At 41.0% G+C, this 26,883-nt stretch overlaps 2 protein-coding genes across 2 annotated transcripts in view; one reads left to right on the forward strand and one right to left on the reverse strand.

The window, feature by feature from the left end:
• Positions 1–5,110, forward strand: part of LOC308668058 (cilia- and flagella-associated protein 337-like) — a gene marked incomplete at both ends in the record, with an annotated part of 41,675 nt that extends 36,565 nt beyond the window's left edge. The window contains 8 exons of the mRNA XM_081327718.1: positions 328–414; positions 788–846; positions 1,546–1,687; positions 2,662–2,701; positions 2,780–2,868; positions 3,392–3,567; positions 4,746–4,846; positions 4,930–5,110. Coding sequence (XP_081183844.1) covers positions 328–414; positions 788–846; positions 1,546–1,687; positions 2,662–2,701; positions 2,780–2,868; positions 3,392–3,567; positions 4,746–4,846; positions 4,930–5,110 — 875 coding nt within the window. The remainder of the gene's footprint in view (positions 1–327; positions 415–787; positions 847–1,545; positions 1,688–2,661; positions 2,702–2,779; positions 2,869–3,391; positions 3,568–4,745; positions 4,847–4,929) is intronic.
• Positions 5,111–7,241: 2,131 nt separating this feature from the next.
• The window catches only part of HSPH1 (heat shock protein family H (Hsp110) member 1), a 32,561-nt gene continuing 12,919 nt past the window's right edge, over positions 7,242–26,883 (reverse strand). The window contains exons 8-18 of the mRNA XM_081326778.1: positions 26,391–26,619; positions 25,210–25,316; positions 24,077–24,210; positions 16,314–16,513; positions 15,316–15,447; positions 14,940–15,077; positions 13,134–13,259; positions 12,559–12,666; positions 12,353–12,472; positions 8,476–8,637; positions 7,242–7,990 (exon numbers count right to left, since the gene is read on the reverse strand). Coding sequence (XP_081182904.1) covers positions 7,793–7,990; positions 8,476–8,637; positions 12,353–12,472; positions 12,559–12,666; positions 13,134–13,259; positions 14,940–15,077; positions 15,316–15,447; positions 16,314–16,513; positions 24,077–24,210; positions 25,210–25,316; positions 26,391–26,619 — 1,654 coding nt within the window. The 3' untranslated portion in view covers positions 7,242–7,792. The remainder of the gene's footprint in view (positions 7,991–8,475; positions 8,638–12,352; positions 12,473–12,558; positions 12,667–13,133; positions 13,260–14,939; positions 15,078–15,315; positions 15,448–16,313; positions 16,514–24,076; positions 24,211–25,209; positions 25,317–26,390; positions 26,620–26,883) is intronic.

Raw genomic sequence — 26,883 nt, forward strand, 5'->3', positions numbered from 1 at the left:
TCATCTCCGTTTCAAAGCCAAAGAGCCAGCGCTTGTCCGAGGACGTCTCCGTGGTCATGTGGCCGGCATGACTAGACGCCAGAGGCGCACGGAACGCTGTTACCTTCCCACCGTAGTGGTCCCTATTTGTCTACTTGCATTTCTACATGCTTTCGAATAATTATGGCTTAATTGGCAAACTATAAATGTCTGGATGGAAAGTCAAGCCAAACAAATTTCATAATAACATATTCGGATGAATGCAGTTGGGCTATGCCTTTTGTACAGTGTACTGAAAAACTCAAATTTCCTTACAGTGATTATATATATTTTTTCCTTCCCCACCAGTTGATGTGACACGGATAATTTTTCTAAAGACTCGTGCTGTGAAATTTGATTCAGCTACTGCATCTCTGGTTTCCAATGGGCCACCAGGTAGGATTAATGGATGATATAAATAATTAACAAAACAACCATGGTAATAATTAATTGATGACCCCAACTTGAAGATAAATTCTATCTCATTTTTTTGCTTATGTTTTTACAGACTAGATAAGGAAATGATACTTTGGTGTCAGGAACCTTGTTTACAGTTGCCACACCATTATCAATCATGCCAAAACAAGGAAAAATAAAGTAATGAGATTAGAAGTTGTAGAGAGGGACTAGCAATCTTAAGCTTTATATAGTCAAATTTACTGTGGTTTTTATAAATTTGCCTTCAGATTCAGTTACAGTTAGTACACAGTTATGCTTGTCTAAATGCTACCAAATATTTCATCTTGTGTCTTTATGATTTTTCCCCCAGGTTATCTGCATTTCTGGAGCCTGTTTTCAGAGGAACCACTAATAGCAAGTTTTCAACCAGTAAGTTTAATCTGTAAAATTAATGGCTGCAAGAGTTAGAAAGAAAGCCAGTTTGCTATAGAGATTAAAACTAGAAACTGGGAGACTACGAGTTCTAGATTAGCTAACCTTGGGCCAGTCACTTTCTCTTAGCCCTAGGAAGAACACAATGCCAACATCTTTCCAAAAAACCTTTTGCAAAAACTGCAGGGACTTGTCCAGACAGCTGCCAGGGTCAAGGCTGACTTGAAGGCAATAATCATAATCACAATAATATACTAATTCCAGTTTAAATATCTGGCTGATAGAGTGACAAATCATAAACAGATCTTCAGCATGAATACTGGTAGCATCTGAAATATATCAAAAACATTCTCTAATTTGCAGTCCTTTATTTCACTGATTGCAGCTTGAGATCATCATCGCACAAAGTACCAATTCTTTACACTGCATTCTGTTAAACCATTATGAGTGCAAGATTGCCTTGTGGTATAAACCAAAGATACACACTACAATATGGATGTTATTGGAGTTGCTTAAAGAATTCAGTCCCTTCAAAATTTAATGTGAGCAGATGATAGCTGATGAGAAATTCCTGGACTCACATGCAAATCAGAATCTCATTCTTTGGAATTTATACCTCTCCTTATACTGTATAGTCATGCAGTTTTTAAAATAGTGTGTAAACAATATTTTACAGTGTACCACTGTATACTCCAGTCTAGGGGAAAGTCCCTGATCAGCAGCATTGCTGTGACTGCAGATGATTCATATATATATGCAGCTGATGAAGATGGTTATGTGTATGTCCATGACATCCAAAATTATGCCCTTCAGGATACAAAAGAAGAAACACCAAAATGTATGTGTACAGCTTTTTATCTAGAACTGGAAGAATTAATTCTAAAAAATAAATACAGAGTGCATTATTTTTTAAAAAGGTGAATTGGTCCAGATACCACTCCCACAGTGGTATTCCTACACTGTATGGTTTAAACAGGCAATATTCTTCAGAAAAGGCTGGTGAAATAATCACTTAAAATGTAAATTCAAGAGCTTTGATTATTTCTACATACAATACTCCTAGAAGAAAAACGATAGAGAAAATATTATATTTATAAAAACTATAAATTGTAAGCTTGGGTGGGAGTGTTTAAGTGACCATTCTGCCCTGTAGCCTCTCTTTCAAAGATGAGGTCTACATATTACTCTGACTCTGCATGACACCCTCCTATAATCATTACTCAACTCAGTAGTTTTTTAATAGGGCATATGTTGCTCAAGTCATGCTTTGTGTAAATTATGCGTATTCCCATAGAAAAGAAACCTAGTTTTTTTTTAATTTTAGAAGATAAAGAAGACAATACTACCTGTATTTTGAAGAGATCTGAATTTGGAATCTCTCTGAAAGCTAAAACACAGGAAAAAAGATTTGGTTTATTTTCTTTCAGTCTTTGTTATGGAATTATTTTTATGTCATCTCCAAGCCTGAAGTAAACTTTGTATGGTAGGTGTTGATGGGGGCAAGGGAAAGTGGGTGTTATACAGACCGGAAGAATATTGGAGCCCACAAAATTTCCACTGATTTTTTTTCCTGTTCTGAATGCTACTGTGGAAGTTTTGACAGGAGCAGAGCGAGGTGTTCCAAAATTACATTCCCCCTATAACCTCACACTCCAATCCTGGACCCAGATATTTTCAGAGACTACAATCCTAAGGTCTAAAATATTTTATGTTTAAATATAAGACTTTAATATTTATACTATAGTATTTTTCCTCTATATAATTCTGAATAGTCCATGAATAAACTGATACTTTTCTTTTTTGTTGCTTCAGATGTGAACCATTGGCGAGCTCATTTAGGTCTGGTTCTAACGTAAGTATGATTTTAACCATTACAAAGGAATAATTTGTGCTTATATAGTAGGTCTGATCATTTTCTTTCAATCCACAGGTTAGAAATTATTGATGAAGATAATATTCTGTTATCCTGTTCTATTGACTGTACAATTCGTTTGTGGAGTCTGAATGGAGAGTACATTGGTAAATCAATATGTTTGTAAAGCATGAGGATAATGAGATACCTTAAATGTTAGTAAACATTTAGAAGGCAAATTGGATAGTTGTAATAACAGAATTGATTTAAATATATATCTTTCTGTATCATTATAATGCAATGGAATACCATGACACAATTTTATTGCCTGACTTTGTGGCACTTTAAATAAATCATCATGTAAGAGTCTTATCAGATAAATGAGAATGATTCACAATATAAGATAAAATTTAGTATAATATAAGATGTAGTGGAGCTCTTAATAATGGTAAATAAATTCTTATAATGGTAAAGTATCTGTGAATCTAACTTTATTTGTATATTAGCTTCCAGATTTTTTTTATCCTGCACCTCTCTCTCGCAGTAATGGATAATTAACTTTTTTTGTTCCTTTGTCAGCATTGTATTTTGAAGACACCTTTCCTCTCTTTTACTAAGTCTTGTCTGGTCTCAGATTCTTCATATTTGCTAGCTTCAGCATTGCAGTACATTTCCTTCTTCCCTTCATAGGAACCTTTGGCCAGGAAGAACCTTGGGAAATTTTTAACACATCCTCCTGGAAACATCCCATGGTCCCTTATGAGATTTTGATAGATCCACAGAGTATGCCCGTATATCCTATGCTGGAAGACACTTCCTCTGACATGCAGATCATCAGTCAAGATGAGAATAAAAATCCTTCCAAGGTTTTGTTATGTTAACTATAAGTTTACTCAGACTGGGCTTTGGTGCAGCTTGCAGAAAAATTTTAAACTATATTGGGATGGAGTATGGTTAGTGTGGCAGACTTCCTGTCACAGAATAACCAGATCAATTTGTAATTTATTTGGTTCTTAAATTCACTCCTTTGTGTCCTTCCTAACAATAAGTTTCTTACTCTAGTGTCTACTTCATGCTTACAGGGCTGGGATACCAGTATTTCTCCCTCAATATGAAACCTACTTGTTTAGGTAGACCTATAGGATTTTATTATTAGACTGAGTTCAACTTCAACTTAAAGTTTCAATTTCTAGTAAATCTTTATAGTGTATGTTGGAAGAAGCCGCTTTGGGAATAATAGCAATGTTTCTTCCAGTTCTTAATAAGATAAATGATTAACAAAGTTATAGCTTGTAAATCATGCCTGAAACCAATAATAGAACTCACAATCATGCAATCATCTACACATAGCCCTGGACTTACAACAGTTCATTAGGTGACAATTTAAAATTACAACGGCACATGACTGTTGCAGTATCCTCATGATCACATGATCAAAATTCAGATGTTTGGCAACTGGTTCATATTTCTGATGGTTGCAGTGTCCTGGGGTCATGTGATCAACTTTTGCAACCTGGCAAGCAAAGTCAATGGGGAAGCCAGATTCACTTAACAACTATGTTACTAAGTTAACAGCTGCTGTGATTCACTTAACAACTGTGACAAGAAAGGTCATAAAATGGGGCAGAATTCAATTAGCTGTCTTACTTAGCAACAGAAATTTTGGGATCAATTGTGGTTGTAAGTTGAGGATTACCTATATATTCAATAGATGTTAAATGTGACCTTTCAGCAGCATATGAGAAATAATACTCAAATTCTCCTGTGAGGACAAGAAACTAATCCTGATAAGATACCATGTGTATCCTGCTGAAACAACTACCTGTGCATATTTTTGTAACTGTGTATATAAATAGAACCTAGGGATCAGTACAACTATATAGCAATTAGAAAATTAGAATGTTTTCTATCCTTGTTTTAGTCTTTTGCCATCTGACATAATTTGCTGAACAGCTTTTCAAGAGCTCTTTAATGCACGTTATGACAGCAGCAATTCTGATTGCTATGACAATGCTAACATCAGCTGTCTTTATACTTTCACCAGAAGACTACTTGTAACCCACACTCCTCACAAATTACTGTTACTGATGAGGACATTGAAGAAGAAATTAAGAAGAGGCTTTACTCACAAGCTTCAAGCAGACGGTAAGAAGTTGAGGTTGACAAGTGAATGGAAGCATTTTCAGAGCGTTGTTTTTCTATCTGCAATTTCCTTTCCCTTTTTTTAGGATGAAGTACGAGAGATCCAAGCTTTCAAATACATGGATTAAACACAGGGGACCAAGTATTTATCATGCCATCGACTATTATGAAGTTGTCAATTTCCCAGGAAACTGTGAGAAACCTGACCTGTCTGTCCTTGGGGTAGACATATTCAGTGCTAGTTATCAAGGAGCAACGGAGCAGTAACATACCAAAACACATCAGTAACTTGTTAATCTCATAACTGACATTTACATAATTGAGAATTTTTTCCCTGTTAAACCTAATATATGGTATTAGTTTGCAGATTTTGTTCACACACGCTAAGCCATGGTTTGCTTGTTTTACTGAATTAATCACAGTTGGTGGGGTTCACATTTAATGAAAGATAACCATGCTTTTCCAAACCATTTGCACAGATTGTAACATACAGTACTAGGCTAGAATGTAGAGACTAAAACTAAACAAGTTTTATTTGACAGTATTTGGCTGCAAGGGCTGGAAGGACAACATAATGTGCTAAAATGTATTTCTTTGGTGGGTAGATATTTAAAAGTTCTGTTAAACCTACTCCACAAATATACTGGTGTTTGGGCTGCTAATCTGAAAATGATGTAAATTGAAATTCACAGTGGGTGGAAGCAAAATAAGGTTTTAGGACGCTGCTAGATTATCAGAAATCAAAATAAGACAAGTCATGTTAAGATTTAGATGGCAGCGTGAACCTATAGGTGCCCATTCTTTCTTCAAAATATTTCAAACTGTAGGAGTGAAGAACCAAGATTTTTCAAATGCTGTTGGAATCCAAAGTTCTTGTCAGCTTCAGATTGGTTTTAACCGGATCTTGAAAATTTTAATCCTTGTTTTCTATATATTGTAAGCCACCAAGAATCACTTTGATTGTGACAGGTAAGGTTTTTTAAAAAAAGAAATACTACCTAAATGTGATAAAAATAAAGAAATAAAAAATATTGTGGTTATCTGGATGTTTGAAGACTACCTTCACAACTTCATATTGTAATGTGGCATTGGCCTCCTGCTCCAGTGGTTGCATTTTTCTTCCATTAGATTTTATCAATAAAATGTTACATAGAAATATTCTGAATCAAATAGCTGAAATTATCATCTGAACTATCCACAAAATGTGGAACTTGGCCTTATTTTCTGTTTATTGCTCTACTTCACTTTTTTGCATTGTTGTTCACTGTGCAGTACTCAAATGTTTGAGTACTGTGCAGTACTCAAACACTTTATTCTATTCCCCTCGTTCAAACTGCAGTCCTTGGCTATCTATTCAGCTTCTTATTCTTAATTCTTTTTTCCTCAGACTACCACAGTAAAATTCTTAACGGACCTTTAACATTTTGGATTCAGTAGACAAAATTTATGTGCTACTGCACATAAGATACAATCCTACTCCCAATTTATTACATACAAAATGCATAAAAGGTCATGTGCATAATCCCAAATTTAAGACCTCTGCTTTAACGGACACCTTTCCCCCACTTTTCCTGTGTTTTGTCACTATCACCATATTTTTTAATCCAGTTCTTTATTAATGACCTGCTCACACTATCAATTCTTGCACTTGTGTTTTCATAAAGGATCCGTAAAGTAGCTCTTTCCTTTCAAAAACATCCAGTTTCTTTCTAAGCTTTCATTTTAGCTGAAATGAAGCTACCAACCTCTGCTTACATTTTTTTTGTCCACCATTTACTACAGTTGAAATTTGGAGATTAGCAAACATTCAAGAACAGCTGTTATGAGATGACAGTTCAGTCTTGAAGAATATCTTTGTTTTCGTCAATTTGCAAGAATAGAGTTTTCTTTTCACACTGCCCTCAAATCTGGCAATACTGTTAGTTTGATCTGGCTATGCCTGTTTCAGCACAGCATGTACATAAGAGTGGAAAAAACAGGATGGGGACTACCTGTGATCCATAGGGATTCATATACCTCTTATCAAAAACCTTTCCTGCCCTGGTAGGAGAATCTAAGGATTTGCATTTGGGAATTGGGTCATGAGAGCAGAATGGTGGCTGCTTGTATACTTTCCCTCTCACTATAAGCAAACTTTCAATGTGAAATGATAAGGACAATCTTGTTGTAGTGCTGGAGAGTGAAGAAATTGAGACTGAAGCTTGAGCTGGAGTTTGAAGGAAAAATACTCAATTTTGGATGAATTTTAAGTGAGACTTGTAAAAATATTATGTCCTACTAACTGTTGGCTTCCAAGACAAAGACATGAAGCTGAATAGGACAAACAAACAAAGCCAACATTTTAAGAATCATAACCATTTCAATGAACTTTATTAAAGCTCACTAAAGGCATCACAGGAACCAACAACAAAACCCATGTATTACCTTCATCTGGTTTTCCACACATGAAAGTGAAATGTAAGCAATTGTGCATGCTGCTTCACATACTTGTTCTCGTCTTCTAGCAAATGTTTCTGACAATGATAGAAATAACTTTTTAAAGCTTGGCTTTCATTTTGTTTTTGACTGAATGCCTTTCCAATGGAAGAAATGTTAACAAAATTGGAGACAAAAAAACTACCTTGGCATCTACAAAAGCTCTAAGTGCACTCATTTCAAAGGAGCAGTGCCTTTTGCAACAACTTCAAGATTCTTTAGCCTTAATTGGTACAAAGGGTTAAATTCCTGCACAGAAGATTTTAGTCAGTGTTCACAATTCCACAGGAATCTGAAAGTTACCAAGGCAATTTTCTTTTTAAAATTATCATGATTTCCACTTCTAGCTTGTCAATATATTCATTCCCCACATAATACAACAGAATTCCAAAATATAAATAACTCCCCAAACATATCTTCCCCAATACATAATACATTTTCCCACAATGAAATTGCTCATTGAAATGCAACAGCCTAGTCCAAGTCCATGCTAACTGGGCTTTCATTCACATGGCAATCACCATTTTGTTGTGTGGTCTCAATATTTTTTATTTCTTCTTCTAATTCTTCAGTTTTATTAATGAAAGGTGTATCTGGTGGCTCTTCCTGTTTAGGAGAATCTACTTGTGGCTTTGGTTGGTTAACGATAGGCTCACATAAACTGTGTATTTCCTACAAGAGAGAAACATAACAAGAGTGACATAATGCAACTCCCACTGTGAGTCCAAAAAGCAAACGTTTTGTTTTTATTTAGGTTTGAATTAGATGTGATTGACTCTGAAAGTAAGGCCAAAATTATTTGAAGTACAAGCATGCTTACTAAGAAATGCAGCAGCCCTACAATTCTCAGTAACTGAAGAAATCACAATACATAAATGTAGGAATTTAATAAAAATAAATACCAGACATTACTGATTTTTATCTTGCTCAATTTTTCCCCTCATTTTGGCCTCCAATAGTTATATAAGAAATGATGAGAGAGCATGGAACTATTTAATTCTATGCAATACCATTACATTTGTTATGATACAGATCTACATTTGTTATGCTGTCTTTTTATTCAGACTAGATTTAAATTAGATGTGACCAGAAAAATGAACCATAAGAAACATATGTGATTACAAGGAATTTAAATCTGCATCTTAATTAAAACTTACCCTCAGCTTTCTTTTGATTTCATTTACATGAATAATAGGATCCTGATCAAGACTTTGTTTAGCTTGGATATTTATAATGTTGTTTAGCCATTCTGTTGCATCGCTGATACACTTCTCTACTTTATTCATTTCACTTTCGTCAATATGAATATATTTCTCATCCTGAAACAGAAATGGAGTATATTAGTTATTGCTATAAGCATTTTTTCACACTATCTCAAGCTTTAAGTATCAGCACTAGTATTCTTGTTCACCAATTAAGGACTATTTTGTTTGCCAATAATATTTATTTATTAAACAAATTTATATAGCTGCCCAACTCACATACAGTAACTCCAGGCTCCCCCCCATCACACCCCATAGCAGTAACAGAATCAGATACCATATTTTTCGGACCATAAGACGCACTTTTTTCCCCCCAAAGTGGGGGGGAAAACAAGGGTGCGTCTTATGGTCCGAAGGTGATCCGTATGGCTAGCCCCAACCTCCGCAAGTGAAAGCAAGGGAGATTGCAATTGGCTCCTGCAATCTCCCTGCGGCCCGGCTTTCTCTTGCAGAAGGCAGGCTGAAACGGAGCAAGGAATGCAAATCGGCCGATCTCGCGCTCCTGCATTCTCCTCCGCTCGGTTTCAGCTTCTCTTGCTACAAGAGAAAGCAGGCTGAAACAAAGCAAGGGAGATTCCCTCGCTCCGTTTCAGCCTGCCTTCTGCAAGAGAAAGCCGGGCCGCAGGGCTGCCTCCGTAGGTACTGCTCTAACGCGGAGAGGGAAGGAAGAAAGAAGGAAGGAAAGAAGGAAGGGACAATGGGAGAGGGAGGGAGAGAGGGAGGGAGGGAGAAAGAGAAAAATAGAGAGAGACAAGGAGAAAGAAAGAGGGAGAAATAGAGGGAGAGAGAAAAAGAGGGAGAGAGAGAAGGAGAAGGAGGGAAATAGAGGGAGAGAGAGAAAGAGGGAGAGAGAGAGACAAGGAGAAAGAAAGAGGGAGGGAAACAGAGGAAGAGGGAGAAATAGAGGGAAAGAGAAAAATAGGGAGAGAAAGAGGGAGAGAGAGAAGCAGAAAGAAAGGGAGGGAATTAGAGGGAGAGAAAGAGGGAGAGGGAAAGAGGGAGAGAAAGAAAGGGAGAGAGAGACAAGGAGAAAGAAAGAGGGAGAAATAGAGGGAAAGAGAAAAAGAGAGGGAGAAAGGGAGAGAGAAGGAGAAAGGGAGGAAAATAGAGGGAGAGAGAGAAAGAGGGAGAGAAAGAAAGGGAGAGACAAGGAGAAAGAAAGAGGGAGGGAAATAGAGGAAGAGGGAGAAAGAGGGAAAGAGAAAAAGAGAGAGGGAGAAGGAGAAAGAAAGGGAGGGAAACAGGGAGAAATAGAGGGAAAGAGAAAAATAGGGAAAGAAGGAGAGGAGAAAGAAAGAGGGAGGGGGAGAGAGGGAGAGAAAGAGAAGGAGAGAGAGAAATTAAATTAGTAACATGATTGTTAAGTGAATCTGGTTTCCCCACTAACTTTGCTTGTCAGAAGGTTGCAAAAGGCGATCACATGACCCTGGAACAATGTGGCCATCATAAATATGAATCGATTGCCAAGCATCCGAATGTAAATCACATGACCCTGGGGATGCTGCAACGGTCATAAGTGTGAAAAATGGTCATAAGTCACTTTTTTCGGTGTCGTAACTTTGAACGGTCACTAAGTGAATCATTGTAAGTCGAGGACTACCTGTACTTTATCATTTTTTTCCTTTTTTAGGGGGGGGTGTCAAGTTTTTGACACGTTGCTGGGTGACATTGCCTTGTCCTAAAAGTGGTACAATGGATGAAAAGGTTGAAAAGCCCTGTTTTAGTATACTGGTACTATTTGGTTCAGAATATTTTTTTCTTGTTTTCCTGCTCTAAAAACTGGGTGCGTCTTATGGTCAGGTGCGTCTTATGGTCCGAAAAATATGGTAAGTCACTTGATCAGGTCCGAGTGAGGCTCCCAAACCCACTAACAAAACCATGTCTTCAAGGTATTGTGAAAAAATAAGGTGGGCGCCAATCTTATCCCTGAAAGAATGATGTTCCAATGGCGGGAATCATACGAGAAGACCCTTTTTTTTTTGAGGTCATATCGGATATACTTCCTTGATAGTTGGGACCTGCAATATGTCCTGCATTCTATTCTTGTGGGCCGCTATTGGGGAGAGGTGGTTCATCAAATAATCGGGTCACAAGCCATTTAGGGCTTTAAAGGTGATCATCAGTGCCTTGAATTGCACCCAGAAGCAAATTGGCAACCAAGTGCAGCTTTCACAAGACAGGTGACACATGAAAATTTGGACTTGCACAAAACTATGTGGGCTGCTGCATTTTGAGCCAAGTGAAGCATCTGGATGCTCTTCAAAGGCAGATCCATGTAGAGTGAATTACAATAATCCAAATGGGAGGTGACCAGAGCGTGGGTGACTGTAAAATATAAATAAGTTAATCATAATTAACTTAAAATCAAAATGTAAGTAAATCATGTACATTTTTCTAGTTCCTTCCACTCACTCTCAGCAAAGCCACTGACTTTTTATGTTATAAGATTGCTTATTATGTTGGCTTACTGCCATCACTAAATTGTGGAGAACTTTTTTAGGACTGTAGCTGAGTCATTAGATTGTTGTACTTTAGATCAGGGGTCCCCCAACTCCTGCCTGAGGCACTACTGGGCCACAGCCTATTCAGAACTGGGCGTGCTCAATTTCTGTGTGCGAAGTTCCATGGAGTTGTGCACGTTCATGCACGCGCCTGCCGCTCACACAAAACCATCTCCTCCCCGCCTGCCGCTGATCCAAGACAGAAAGTTGAGGACCACTGCTTTAGATTACAAATCAGATTTATGAAGTTCACATAAAATTACACCACCTGGCATGTCATTAGGAGCTTTAAAATAGCCTACTCGTGTTCCTTGCACTGAGAAAGATTCTTCCCTCTCCACCAATAAAAATCCTATCAATTTTCTGATATAACTTTTAGCTCATCAAGATTTCAACTTGACTAACATAAATTTTATGCAGGTTACTGCATTGTAAGAGAAAACAAGTGTTCACACAAATATAAAGATAATGGAAAATGTAAATAAAACAGTTGCAAAGCTTGTCGGATTGTTGCAATGACCAAAAAGTGTTACGTAAATTGATGTAAAAAGTAGCTTTTTACAAATATTGCATTCTGTCCTTGGCTGGCACTTATAAGTGTTTTTTAGGTGTATTCAAAATAAATAGTTCATGCATGAAATAGCCAGGTTTAAGTTATCTGTACACAGATCAAAATGGGCAGATCTGGTGGTTTCCTAGCAGAAGACTGTGAGAAAAATACCATTGGGAGAACACAACTAAGGGACGTTAAGGGGAAAGAACACGTTATGGTTTCTGGGAAAATGGGTGGGCGATGTGAGAGTACATTCTCACATACTCATTGCCAAATAACAGGCAAATGAAAATAATTTCCTGGTCATAATAGGGTGGAAATGAACAACAATCTTACTTGACTCACAACATCCTTCTGAAATTTGTCTTGGACCAAAAAGTTCCAGGGTTCAGTTTTGCTGAACGATGAACTAATTAGAACAATTCAGCCTAATTATTAAAACTCAATTTTCTATTTTGTGTGCACCTCTTCCATATTTTATGAAAAGCCCCATTGTCTTGTACCAGAATGATAATCATAGTATCTCAGGATAATCTTCTAAAATCAGGAATTTTTAAAAACTTAATGTTTTGGTAGCAGTGGGGTCTATATAACCGTAGGCTGTAAATAATATATCAATGGTTAAGTAACATCATGCAACACTGAACATCATCCATTTGACAAACAGAACTCAGAGCACTTCACAGTTCAAATGTGTATTTTAACCACAATTACATACTTTGTTCTTATATTCCTCTGTAATACCAGCATATATGCGAAGCTTATAGCCCAGGTCCTCTAGCAGCTTTGGCCGCTCCTCTGCTTCTTGATATCTAATTTCGATGGGAGTCCCAAATTTCTAAGAGAGATCAGAATAGTAACAGGCCATTTCAGCAATTAATAGCACTTTTAAAATCTAACATATCAAATAAAAGTTAGCTATACCTTTAACTCAATCAATTTGTCCATGTAGACTTGTTTAGCTTGGTCTTCTCCTTCTTCATATAGCCAATCTTCTATTTCTGACAGCAGTACAGAAAAATTCTGGCGATCCTTAGCAAGAGTTAATAACAAGTTTATTTTTTAACAGCACTGCCTACTAGCTAATAGTTGGATTAGTTATATTCACAATACAAAATTGCTCTTAATTATATATAAAATAATAATCACAATTAATACATTTTAGGAAGAAAATAAGTAAACAAGCAGAAGGGAGGTACATATGCTGAACAGAATTGAACAATGGAATCTTAAATGCTATTGCAGACTTAAGAATTTGCCACTTAAAGCTGATGATAAAAATTAAAGCCAATTTAAATGGCTTTAAATGAGGATTAAATGAACCATCCTCCTTCAATCTGATACATTACAAATATGATGCACCTCTACCCACAAAATCCCTAGCCAACACATGCAATGATTGTGCTATCAATGAGTATTTAATTTGTGCACAATAAATATCCTAAAATGGCATTCTGGATGAAATATTTTAAATAAATAATTTTAAATAAAATAACTACCTGCTCACACACAAATTTTTCATAGGGTCCAGACAGCTTGTCTCTAAAATCATAAACATATTCTTCAACTGCATTCTTTGCATCATTTCTCTCCTTCTCCAATTTGTCCTGCATGATCATCTTGCCCTGTTTACAAAAAACAGTAATCAGAACAGTCTTAAGTACTTAAGATTTTGAATAGTACAGTATAATTGCCTCTTCAATTAAATCTCTCCAAAGGCTTTGTTTACAGTGAATAATTAGCAAAATGCATTTTGTATTGTAAAGCTGTGATTTTCTTTTTTAAACACTAACTTTGATGCAGTAAGCAGCATTCTATTGCACATAAGGAATATATGACAATAATGGGAGTATCTAAAAACATGTACACAAATATTGACCAGATTTACAGCATCAAGTGTCAACTGCATCTATTGTGGGCTTTGAGTATTTATAAAATATTTTTGTACTATGTACACTGAGAGATAAAATTTGGCAACTAACTAAATGTAAACTCTAAAGGCTGAACATTCATTGCACTCCATGCCCCTCCTAGTCATTGACCTGATTCAGCTAAGTCACCTGCCACTCATGAAGGGGCAAGAAATTAAACTACACTTAGTCTACAAAACCTAATCAACCAGGTTTCTAGATTGCATAGTACCGTGTTTCCCCGAAATTAAGACATGGTCTTATATTTTTTTTGCCTCCAAAAGATGCTATAGGTCTTAATTTCAGAGAATGTCTTACCTTAGGACAGTGATGGCGAACCTTTTAGAGACCGAGTGCCTAAACTGCAACCCAAAACCCACTTTTGTATCGTTGGGTGCCAGGTGGGCATGGCCCATTGGCTGGGTGTGGCCAACTGGGTGGGCATGGCTGCGGTAGTAGCGGCAGGCTGGGTGGGACTAAAAAGTTCAATCAATTCCAACTTTGCAAGATGTTTTTTTTTTCACTGCAAGAAGTTGAAATTGATTGAACCTTTTTTTTTTTGCACATGGCGCTGGAGGCCTAAAGTGAAAAGGTTTTATAAAACTCAGCTGAACACCTAGGACTGGGACAATGGCACGCGTGCCCAAAGAGAGAGCTCTGCGTGCCACCTGTGGCATGCGTGCCATAGGTTTGCCAACACGGCCTGAGGACCACCACAGCCAGGCCTCCCACATCCTGACAACTGTCGTGCCGCTGCTTGACTTCTTCTGGGCTGCTTGCCACCACTTGCGGCCGGACACCATGTGGCACATTGCGCCATTGCAGCTCCTCCCGGCAGGATGCTGCATGCTGCTTTGTGCCATTTCTGCTGCTCGCAGCAGGACGCTGCATGGCTCTTTGGGCAGTTTCCACAGCAGAAATGGCCCAAAGCGACATATGGCATCCTGCCGCAACAGAAGAGTCCTGAAGCACTGCGCAAGCAGTGGAAGCAGCCCAAAATATGCAAGCAGGCGAGGGGTGCGCCTCGCCCCAAAACTAGGCTTAGTTTTGGAGTAGGGCTTATATTAGGCCCACCCCCAAAAGTCAAGCTATGGTTTACTATCGGGCTGGGTCTAACTTTGGGGGAAACACGTTAGTTTCCCGTTGTATGAGGGTCAACAACCCAAAACATCAATAAAATGGTATCAACAATTAGATCTAATAAATATGGAAATGACCCAATTATTGATATAAAAATCAACATACTCTCATCTTCAACAGTTTAACTGATCAGTGAAGTGTTCATTTTCGTTTTTTCCCCATATTATAATTAGCCTCTATACCTTCCCTAGAACCAAAGTTGCAACCAAAAGGAAAAAAAAACAGAACACAGATGCTGAAGATCATTTAACACACCTCTGTTTCAATGTACATATTCAGCAGATCCTTCCCAAGCTGCCATACCAAATTAGCTTCAATAGGTAATTCAACATTTTTCACTTTTATTTTGGGTTTCTTGGCATCTGGAGGCTGATCACTTTTCTTTTCATTTCCCTAGAGTAAACAATATAATACCATGATTACTTCAGGGACTAACAGAAAAAAAACAACCTGTATAACAGAATCCAGTACTTCCAGTACTCTGGTTTTCTCTTGGGTGCAATTTCAAGATTACAGCTCCATGAAATCTAGCCATTGCAGGTTTGCCAGAGCACCAACAGATTATTATTTATATGAGATTACCTCTATGTAGAGTTACATTTATTTTGTTTCTCCAACAAAAAACACTCACTTTTTCACCACTGGGGATTTTATTTTCTTCAGAGGGAACCTCAGGAGAAGGGGGAGACTGTGATGTTTGCTGACCATCTGTTTGTACCTGGGACTGAGATCCAGCCTCAGTGTTCTCTTGCTGGATATTTTTCTGAAATGGGAGTCCAGGCACAAAAGATGTGAAAATGTAACAACAAAAAACCATTAAGGAACCAAAATACACTTAACATTTGATACAATATAAGATAGAGGACTTACAAGCATTATAAATGGATGAAAATTTATCTCGAGAGCAAAGCATTATTAAGCATCTCTTCAATGTCCCCAGATAGATGAATCACTAATACTGAGCAAATTATATAATCTATCACAATCTCTAACTCTCCTCTCGATGCTGCAGAATTACCTCTCTTCCCAGATTTGAGCTGGAAATGCCTTCTTTTAATGAATAAGCTATTTCATACTCAGGCGCTTTTGAAGTATTCCAAGACAGGCACAGAAAAATTTGACACTCAGTATCAATCAGCTACTATGTCATTTTTCTCCATTACCTGTTAACTGAGACTCGTAGCTGAAGGGGTTCAGGATCATGCACTTTGAACTCATAACATATAGAACCCATAGTCTATCAATAAGCAATGGGGAGTTTGCTAGATAATCTTGTGCTCTCAGATATTGTGGATTAAAATTTCAAAATCCCTTACCGAGGAAAATAAAAATTTACAGTCTATAATACCTGTACTGCTCCAATAGTTGTTTCCTGTTGATAGTTTGCAACATTTCTTTGGCTAAACTAGAACAAAACCCGTTCAGGTTAAACTCAGTTCCAAACAGTTTTCAGCACTTGGTATTTTCATCCATCTGTAGCATAGTCTAGAACTTGAAAGAGTTCAAAAAATATTCCTACTGACCCACCCTTAAAAGCTAATGTATTTTGATTGTTATGTTTTGAAATGCTACCACAGCTAGTTTAAATGAAAAAGATTCTAAATTTTCTATACGAGGAGACCAACTTACATTACAGCTCTCAGGTTTTTGACTTTGAGGTTCTATTTCAGCCTCAATACTGGAACTTTCATTTTCTTCCATTTTCATCTGCTCCACCATTGATGCAGTAGAGACACTAAAAATGCCATGATTGTTGATGCGAACTTTAACTTTAACTTTAGTTTTTTCTCCATCATTCGGAGCTGCAATATTCTGGATAATGTATTTGCCTGAATACAAGCAAACAATCACAAACATGGAAGAAAAGGTTAGATTTCCAAAAGCATAACAATTTTAGTTTCCTAAAGCAATTTGTTTTTTAGGATAGGAAACCCACACTGCCCATGATCTGTTATATAAACTTGTTACTTACTCACTGCTGTATGTTGCAAAGTGGCAGAATACTAGGACATATTTTGTTCCAAATGAATTTCTGTCCTGATCATAAGTAGGCTAAACATAAATATGCTAAGTAACAAGAATGGAGTTCAAGACAGATGGAAATTTATAATACTGTTACTGTGTTGATTGTAGCAAACCAATTTTCTCCCAAACATACTGGCATATCATTCTATGGAAAAAAGGGTCTGTAGCTTCAGAGGTTTATCAGCCAGCATTTGACTATTATTTCTTTTACATATTCCATTTCTGCAACAGATCTCTTTAAGCAGCATCAACGATTACAATAACAGCATACAGCAGAATGGTTTTCATTTAACAGAATAAAAAGAGTTGGAAGGGAACTTGGAGGTCTTTTAGTCCAATCCCCTGCTCAGGCAGGAAGCCCTATACCATTTCAGACAAGTGGTTGTCCAATGTCTTCTTAAAAACCTCCAGTGTCGGAGCATTCATAACCTCTGGAGGCAAGTTGTTCCATTGATTAATTATTCTGTCAGGAAATTTCACCTTAGTTCTAGGTTGGTTCTCTCTTTGATTAGTTTCCATCCATTGCTTCTTGTTCTGACTTCAGGTGCTTTGGAGAATAGCTTGACTCCCTCTTCTTTGTGGCAGCCCCTGAGATATTGGAACACTGCTATCATGTCACCCCTCACCCTTCTCTTCATTAAACTACACATACCCAATTCCAGCAACCGTTCCCTATATGTTTTAGCCTCCAGCCCCCTAATCATCTTGGTTGCTCTTCTCTGTACCCTTTCTAGTCTCGACATCTTTTTTACATCGTGGTGACCAAAACTGGATGCAGTATTCCAGGTGTGGCCTTACCAAAGCATTGTAAAGTGGTATTAGTACTTCACTTGATCTTGATTCTATTCCTCTGTTAATGCAGCCTAGGACTGTGTTGACTTTTTTGGCAGCTGCAGCACACTGCTGGCTCATATTTAAGTGATTGTCCACTAGGACTCTGAGATCCCTCTCAGTTACTACTATTGAGCAAGGTACCACCTATACTATACCTGTGTATTTGCTTTTTCTTGCCTTATATTATTCCTTAACTTATATTATTGCAAGTTATGGGGAACTTTTATAAATACTTGTGTTACAAATAAAAATTGTAACTCTGCTGTTCCATTATTCCTTATTCACTTAGCTACATAAACAAAACAATAAAATAAACATACAGGTATAGCAGTCCTCAACTTACTATTCATTTAGTGACTGTTCAGTTACAATGGTATTGAAAAAAGTGACTTATGACTGTCTTCACACTTATGACTGTTGCAGCATTCCCATGATCACATAATCAAAATTCGGATGCTTAGCAACTGGTTCATATTTTTGACGGTTGCAGTGTCCCAGGGTCATGTGATTACCTTTTGCTACCTTCTGACAAGCAAAGTCAATTGGGAAGCCAGATTCACTTAACAACTGTCTTGACTAAGTTAACAACTGCAGTGATTCACTTAACAATTGTGGCAATAAAAGTCGTAAAATAGGGCAAAAGAATTGTCTCACTTAGCAACAGAAATTTTGGGTTCAATTGTGGTTGTAAGTCAAGGACTAAATGTATTGTCTATGAACGTAGTTAAAGCCCTTTCCTACAAAGGTTATTTTTTGTTGTTGTTAATTTATTCAGTTGCTATTATACCAAGGCAGGCATGTCAAACTGCCGACCCACAAGCCGGATGCATCATGCCAAAACTGCGCCCACTCCATTGCCGGCAATGGGGAAAAAGTCCCGTGACATCGCGAGTGTTGTGACTCAGGGCCAGCCTGTGGGTCCGACAGCCGGGTCCGATGTATCGGAGGACTCAGATGTGGGGGAGGAGGGAAACGAACCGGCTGATGATGATTTGGAGGCTTTGCAGAGTCCTCAGCCGGGGACCTCTTCTCAGCTGTGTGAGCCCGAGAGTGCGGAGGATGATGACCCACAGCTGGCCCTGTTCAAGGATGCCCGACGTAGGAGGCAGACGAGCAGGGACAAACAAAGAAAGACTATGGGACTCCTCGGGAGGAGGCACAGGGAGACCACGCCCTGAGCTCTCTATAAAAGAAGTGTTTGGGGAGGGGCTGGTTGCTGAAAGCAACTTTTCCGCTTGAGAAGACAAGCTCTTGTGTTTTTGTTAACTGCGTAATTAAATCTTGGCAGAAGCCTTTTAGCCTTGGACGCTTTCCAGACTCTTCTCTTAATTAGGGGTTGCGAGAAGAGGGCTGGTTCAGAACAGTTTGCTTTCAGCCACCCACCCCTTAATACTACGATGGAGCAGCTTCTTGCCGAGAATGCCCAGCTCAACCAGCAACTCACCTTGCTGGCCACTCAGGTGGCACAACTGCAGGCTCAGGTACATGCTGCCCCCCCACCCAGGAGGAAATGTCAGTTAGCTATGCCGGATAAATTTGCTGGTAAACCAGAACTGTTTCCTGCCTTCCTGGGACAATGCCAGCTTTATATCAGCGTGAGAGCAGCTGATTTCCCCACTGACCGTGATAAGGTGGGATTCGTGTTGAGCCTTCTGTCGGGAGATGCAGCTCGTTGGGGCACGCCTCTGTTGGCACAGCCTAGCCCTTTGTTGGATAACTTTGGGGGGTTTTGTGACCATATGCGCCTCATGTACGAGGACCCGATTAAGGCGCAGACCGCCACCCGACGTCTGAAAGCTTTGAGGCAGGGTCAGCGCCCCCTACAGGCCTATATCAGCGATTTCCGGCTGCTTAGCCAGGATTCCGCCTGGAATGAGGCTGCGCTCGTGGATGCCTTTCAGGATGGCTTGTCAGAGGAGATGTTGGATGAGCTGGCCCGCGTGGACATTCCCTCAGACCTGAATGGGCTGATCCATCTTTGTCTGCGGATCGATGCCCGGCTGCAGCAGCGTAAGAGTCGCCGTGCCACCCCACAGACCCCTGCCGCCCCTGTTGTGCGTGAGCCCCCAGTCCAGAGGGAGGAGCCAATGGAGCTGGGTGCCGCCAGGTCCCGTCTATCGGTGACGGAAATGGACAGACGACGATCGGAGGGGTTGTGTTTTTACTGTGGGGACCCTGGACATTTGGCTGCTTCTTGCCCAAAGAAGCGTCAGCGGGCGTCAGTGACCAAGCCTGCCCCGAGAAAGTCCCCTGCTTTGCTATCGGGAATACGGTCCGAGCCCGATCTAGACGGTGTGAAAGATCGGGCGACCCACAACGATCACGCCGAGCGACGCCGTTTCGACGGTGCCTGTGAACCTCCACGGCATTTGATTTTGGAGGCACGACTGATCCTTCCTGGCAAGCCAGAGGGGATTCCGGTCCATGCCTTAATTGACTCTGGGGCTACCACTAACTTTATGGATTCGGCCTTTGTGGCCAAATGGGCTGTTCCCCAGTGTCCGGTGGATCCGCCCATGCTTGTGGAGACCATCGATGGTCGAGTGCTCCTGTCCGGGCCTATCACGGCCGCCACGCAACCCGTGTGTATGGCCATCAGTACCCATGTGGAGGCCATTCAGTTTTACGTCACTTCGGATCTGCACTTCCCCGTGGTCTTGGGACTGGCGTGGCTCCGGGCGCATGATCCACAGATCTATTGGTCTCAGAACTTGGTCACCTTCCCAAGTTTGCAGTGCGTGGACCACACCCGCCATATCTGTGCCGGACAGGTGGAGGGTTCCTCAGGGGTTTCCTTGCCTCCCGTACTGTCCGACTTTGCTGACGTGTTCAGCGAGTCAGAGGCGGACCAATTACCCCCGCACAGGCCCTACGACTGCTCCATTGACCTAGTCCCTGATGCGCCTCTCCCAGTGGGGCGTTTGTACTCCATGTCGGAGCCCGAGTTGGCCGCATTGCGGGACTTCCTGACAAAGAACTTGGCTCGTGGATTCATCCGGCCCTCGTCCTCGCCAGTGTCTGCGCCCGTGCTCTTCGTCAAAAAGAAGTCGGGCGAGTTACGGCTTTGCTGTGACTACCGGAAACTCAACGCTATCACGGTGCGTAACCGCTACCCGCTGCCCCTCATCCCCGAGCTCTTGGACCGACTCCGGGAGGCTAAGATCTTCACGAAACTGGACCTGCGTGGAGCTTACAACCTCGTCAGGGTTCGGCCGGGTGATGAGTGGAAGACAGCGTTTGGTACTCGCTATGGACATTTCGAGTACACGGTGATGCCGTTTGGCCTGACCAACGCCCCCGCTGTGTTTCAGCATTTTATGAATGACATCTTTCGGGATCTGTTGGACCAGTTTGTTGTGATTTACCTGGACGACATCCTGATTTACTCCCCGTCGCGTGAAGCGCATCATCAGCATCTCCGTCAGGTCCTGCAGCGCCTCCGGAAACATCGGCTGTTTGCCAAGTTGGAGAAGTGCCAGTTCTACCAGGTGACCATTGATTTCTTGGGCCACCGCATTTCTCCCGAGGGCATCGCCATGGATCCAAGTAAAGTTGAGTCGTTGCAGAGTTGGCAACCCCCGCGTCGCGTGAAGGATGTTCAGCGACTTCTTGGATTTGCCAACTACTATCGGACATTCATCCCTGGCTTTGCTGCCTTGACAGCCCCCCTCACCCGGCTCCTGCAGAAGAAGACTCGGTTCCAGTGGAACGCCCCCGAACAACAGGCGTTCCAAACTTTGAAGGACGCCTTCATGAAGGAGCCCATCTTGAAGCATCCTGACCCGCAACGGCCGTTTGTCGTGGAGGCGGACGCCTCCGACATTGCCATTGGGGCCGTGTTACTCCAGGCAGCGACGCCCAACGGTACCCTTTTCCCTTGCGCGTATCACTCTCGGAAATTGAATCCCTCGGAGCGCAACTATACCATCTGGGAGAAGGAGCTGCTGGCCATCAAGGCGGCGTTCGAGGCTTGGAGGCATCATCTGGAGGGGGCGCGGCATCAAATCGAGGTCCGGACGGACCACAAGAATCTGGAAAGCCTGCAGACCGCTCGGAATTTGAACCAACGCCAGATCCGGTGGTCCCTCTTCTTTGCGAGGTTTGACTTCCGGGTGCGGTACATACCAAGCGGGCACAACCAGAGAGCGGATGCTCTGTCCAGGAAGCCCGAGTACACCCGAGTGGAAGACAAGCTTCCGCCCAGGACAGTGATCCCCGTCGAGTCTTTTGCTGCGGTACGGGAGCCGGTGGATATACGGGCTCGGATCCGGGAGGCGCAGCAGCAGGAGGCGTGGGTGGCTCAGCGGAAGGAAGAGGTGGGGCCAGATTCGCCTTGGTCGGTCACGGATGGACTCCTGTATTATCGTGACCGGCTCTATGTTCCAGGAGGGCCACTCAGGGGACTCGTCCTCAGCCAATGTCATGATAACCCGGCTGCGGGGCATTTTGGCCTGTTCAAGACTCTGAACCTGGTCTCCCGTACTTTCTGGTGGCCCCGAGTCCGACACGATGTCCAGTCTTATGTCACCTCCTGCGTCCCATGCAGGCAGGCCAAGTCAGCGACAGGGGCCCCGCCTGGTTTACTGCAGCCTTTGCCAACGCCCAAGAGACCCTGGGGGGCTGTGTCCATGGACTTTCTGACGGATCTACCCCCATCCTCCGGCTTCACGACAGTGTTTGTGGTGGTGGACATGTTGACCAAGATGGCGCACTTCATCCCCTGTCGCGGCTTACCGTCAGCTCGCGCCACTAGTCGCATGTTCATCCAACAGGTGTTTCGGCTGCACGGCCTCCCCGATAGAGTCGTCTCCGATAGGGGGGCCCAGTTTACAGCCCGCTTCTGGCAGGAGTTGATGCGGGCGTTGGACATTAAGGTTTGCCTCTCGTCCGCGCATCATCCTCAGACTGACGGGGGTACCGAGAAGGTCATCGGCATCTTAGAGCAGTATCTGCGCTGCTATGTTAACCTGCAGCAGGACAACTGGGTGGACTATTTGGCCATAGCCGAGTTTGCCTTTAATAACTCGCAACACACCTCCACGCAGATGACACCGTTCTTGGCCAACGTGGGTTATCACCCCAGGTTCTTCCCTCTTTCTCCCGTGGACTCACCGGAGCCGGCAGCGAACGAATTCATGGCGGAGTTACAGGCGATCCATCGGTTGGTGCGACGGCAGCTGGAGAAGGCCAAGGCCGACTACAAGAGGTTCGCCGATCGGTCGAGAAGGGATACGCCTCCACTATCGGTGGGGGATCGGGTCTGGCTGTCCACCAGGAACCTACCATCCACTCGGCCGGCGAGGAAGCTGGACCACCGTTACCTTGGACCGTTCCCAGTCGAGGCCGTCATCAACCCGGTCGCCTATCGTTTAACTCTGCCACGTTCCCTGCGCGTGCACCCCGTCTTCCATCGGTCCTTGTTGGTCCCCGAACAACCGGCCTGTCCACTTCGCCAAGCGGAACCTCCCCCATCAGGAACTCGTGATGGAGGCAGCACCCCCGAGTACGAGGTCGCCAGCATCAGGGATTCCCGCTGGCTGAAAGGTCGCTTCCAGTACCTGATCGAGTGGAAAGGGTACGGGCCGGAGGACTTCACATGGGAAGACGCGACCGCCGTTCATGCCCCTGCGTTGGTGACTGCTTTTCACGAACAGTTCCCATCCCGACCGCATCCGGATCGGCAGACCCGAGGGAAGGGCCCTGCGGTGCGGGATAGTGTTGTGACTCAGGGCCAGCCTGTGGGTCCGACAGCCGGGTCCGATGTATCGGAGGACTCAGATGTGGGGGAGGAGGGAAACGAACCGGCTGATGATGATTTGGAGGCTTTGCAGAGTCCTCAGCCGGGGACCTCTTCTCAGCTGTGTGAGCCCGAGAGTGCGGAGGATGATGACCCACAGCTGGCCCTGTTCAAGGACGCCCGACGTAGGAGGCAGACGAGCAGGGACAAACAAAGAAAGACTATGGGACTCCTCGGGAGGAGGCACAGGGAGACCACGCCCTGAGCTCTCTATAAAAGAAGTGTTTGGGGAGGGGCTGGTTGCTGAAAGCAACTTTTCCGCTTGAGAAGACAAGCTCTTGTGTTTTTGTTAACTGCGTAATTAAATCTTGGCAGAAGCCTTTTAGCCTTGGACGCTTTCCAGACTCTTCTCTTAATTAGGGGTTGCGAGAAGAGGGCTGGTTCAGAACAGCGAGTTTGATATGCCTGTACTAAGGATATGAAAATTTCCTGATTGAGGAACAGATAATTCCTGGATACTCCAGAATGTTTTGCTTCATTCTCTGGCCCATGCCATTCCAGATGATCTGAACATGTCAAACTACTTTCAGATCAGGGTATTTTTTTTTCTCACAAAGAAATCACCTCTGGCATGGCTTGCACCAGAGCGGGGACAGAATATTCTGTTTCTGAATTGCCAAATATTGCAAATATCCCACTTATACCCAATAATATTAAAAACATTCAGAGATTCTTACATACACAAACAAATTGAATTAATTAATTAATTAATTAATTAAATAAAATAAACACTTACCTATCTTTTTTTCAGGATAGGGGACATTACTGAGATCAGAATAAAATGCCTGGAGTTCAAATGGTCCTTTTCTATAAAATGTCAAGACTTTGGAAAAAGGAGCTGCATGATGCCTGCTGAAAACTTCATGAATTCTAGAGTTAGATAAAGGAGGAAAATGAGTTGGAGGTAGCTATGTGAAAACAGCCTCATTGTATTATTACTGTTCTGCCAGTTCCTAACTGCTTAATTATCTATTTATTCATGATTCCTATATCTTAATCAAATCTTAATCAAATAACATGAATACGAAATAAAAAATATAGACGCTAACACATATAATGTATCATCCTCAATCTCAGACTCACTTTAGGTTCTGGGATAGTATTGAGCTATATTGTACCCAGGGCTTTAAAGGTGTGGCTGTGTGGGTGGGGGAGGGGTGCCTTTGGATCAGTTTTTTTACTCCTGCCAACAGTCTGCATTAGTCTCTGCCTCTACCCTGACTGGATATAGTTAGAGAATAATCTAACATTTCAATTCCTGTGCATAAGTATAATATTTCAGTATAATTCTTTTTCCAATCATTTATAATTTTGAAAACAAAAGCAATTTGGTATTAGGAGGTTCTACTGTCAAGCATGGACCAAATAGAAAGAGCCCTTGCAATGAGAAATCCCTTTTGGAAATACTGTATATATTCTGGAAAATCCAACGCAAATGAGCTGAAGCCTCAGGCAATAAGATAATCAAGATCTGAACCTGGCAATGTATTCACACCTGCCAATTTATTGTCAAATGAAAGATTTAGTATAATTGCAACATTACAACTGACAAATTTATATGATCTAAAAGGCCGAATATTAAAACCAATGTCACAGATGATTGTGAATACATTTTGAAAAGTATGTGAGTAAAGCATGAAAAAAAAACCTGTTCCAGTTCACATGTGACTATTGCAATTGCTATTTAATTGAATTATTACAAGTCTTGGTGATATAGGTGGCCTTATAAATTGAATGAATGAAATTGATCGGAAATTGAGATTTCTGACTTTGTCTTCACCTCAAATGGTTATCATGAACTGGGATCACAAACTACTCTGTATTACAGGGCTATTGCAGAGAATCATGAAATTTGATGTTATGACTCACCCATCACCATCTTCAGTCTCTGTACTCCACATCAATGATATTGGGAATGTAACTGTATCTGTGATGGAGATTTCTCTAACTTTAAAAGCTGGAGACAGAATTGCACACTGGAAAATGAAAATGCAATATAAGGCATTTTGTTATTGCCTTTCCAACAGGTCAGACTAAAATAGTTTATAAAAGAAAGTGAGAACTGATAATTATTTGAAAAAAGGGTTCTAACTATTTATTATAAAACCTAATCTCACAAAGGAGATTTGTAAAAGAGAATATTTTTAATTTCAACAGTTTCACCAGAGTAATATTTTAATAAATACTATTACCTAATTTTTCTTTAAGCTTAGTATTATCCTCAGAGCATTTTTTCAAGATAATCCCATTAGTCTAAAACGGCAATTATGAAAGGGGTTTTTTTTTGCAAAACCTTAAAGAAAGGTTTAAACTTGGGTAAGGTGATATAGATGCACAAACTGTTAAACTGGATCTGAAATCCAGCTTAAGGAAGGAACTAATAGCCTTAATGGGGTTTTTATATGTCAAAAGATTCTTGGGGTGTTTTTTTTTGCTTATTTTTGAATTAAAGCTATTTTAGGAAAGAAAAACACAGAAGTGGTTCAGGAGAACATATTCAATGTTTTTACACCAAACAATCCCTCTGGAAAGGAGACTTTTTTCCTACTGGTTTCCAGGTATATCTTTATCAAGTCCCTATTTTAACTTGAGAGAAAGATCACAGAATTTATGAGGGTGATTAGAGCAAAGAAATTTTTAAGCACCACCACTGTTAGTCATGCCCAATTATAAAAAGTTCCTTCCAAAAACTGTTCTTTTAAAAACTGTCTACTTCATAAAAATAAATCACTACTGATTAAGCTTTATTGCTTCAGCCTGACTTTAAACAATTTTTCCATGAAGACTTTTTCCACAATAAGTAATTGTTCAGTACCCAAAGAATTTCCATAAATACCTAGTGATATTTAAGTACACACTTCAAATAAGCAAAGATAACAAGGTTAACTTAATTCTCGTTCTTGTCATCTGCTTTCTGCTAAATTTCCATGCAAAAAGCCACAAAAAGATTTGGATGAGTTTGGGAAATGAAAATTCTGTACAACTGAGAACTAAACATATTTTTCCACCCAGGCCTACTTTTGATTCAAAAATTGCTTTCCTGGAAATACCTGCAAAGCACAGCCTCTTGCAACAGCTTCATCTGCATTCAGTGTTGTACTGACATCTTTGCCAAAAAACTTCCCTATCTTCTCTTTAACAGCTGGCATACGTGTAGCTCCACCCACAATTTCAACAGCATTCACATCTTCTACTTTGAGTGGGATTTGTTCCATCAAGGAACGAAGGGGAATCTCTATTCTTTGCAGAAGATCACCACATAATTCTTCAAATTGGGATCTAAAATAAAAACATGTAAAAAGGCATTAAAAATGTACCAAATTTTCTGACTCAAGAATGGGCGATTCCAACTTCAAAAACAGCAACTTAACTACTCCAGAACTACTCCAACTTGAACCTGAACTATGTTCTAAAATGAGACTAAACCATTTCTGAAAACTGAGTAACAATGTCCATTTGCTTATGGCAAAATGTCACAAAAAATGCTCAACATTCCAAATATCCTAGTTAGGCTTGAAAGATTGCTTACTTGGACCTACAGCT

This window comes from Vipera berus, assembly GCF_964194415.1.
Source record: "Vipera berus genome assembly, chromosome: 4".
Classification (NCBI taxonomy): domain Eukaryota; kingdom Metazoa; phylum Chordata; class Lepidosauria; order Squamata; family Viperidae; genus Vipera; species Vipera berus.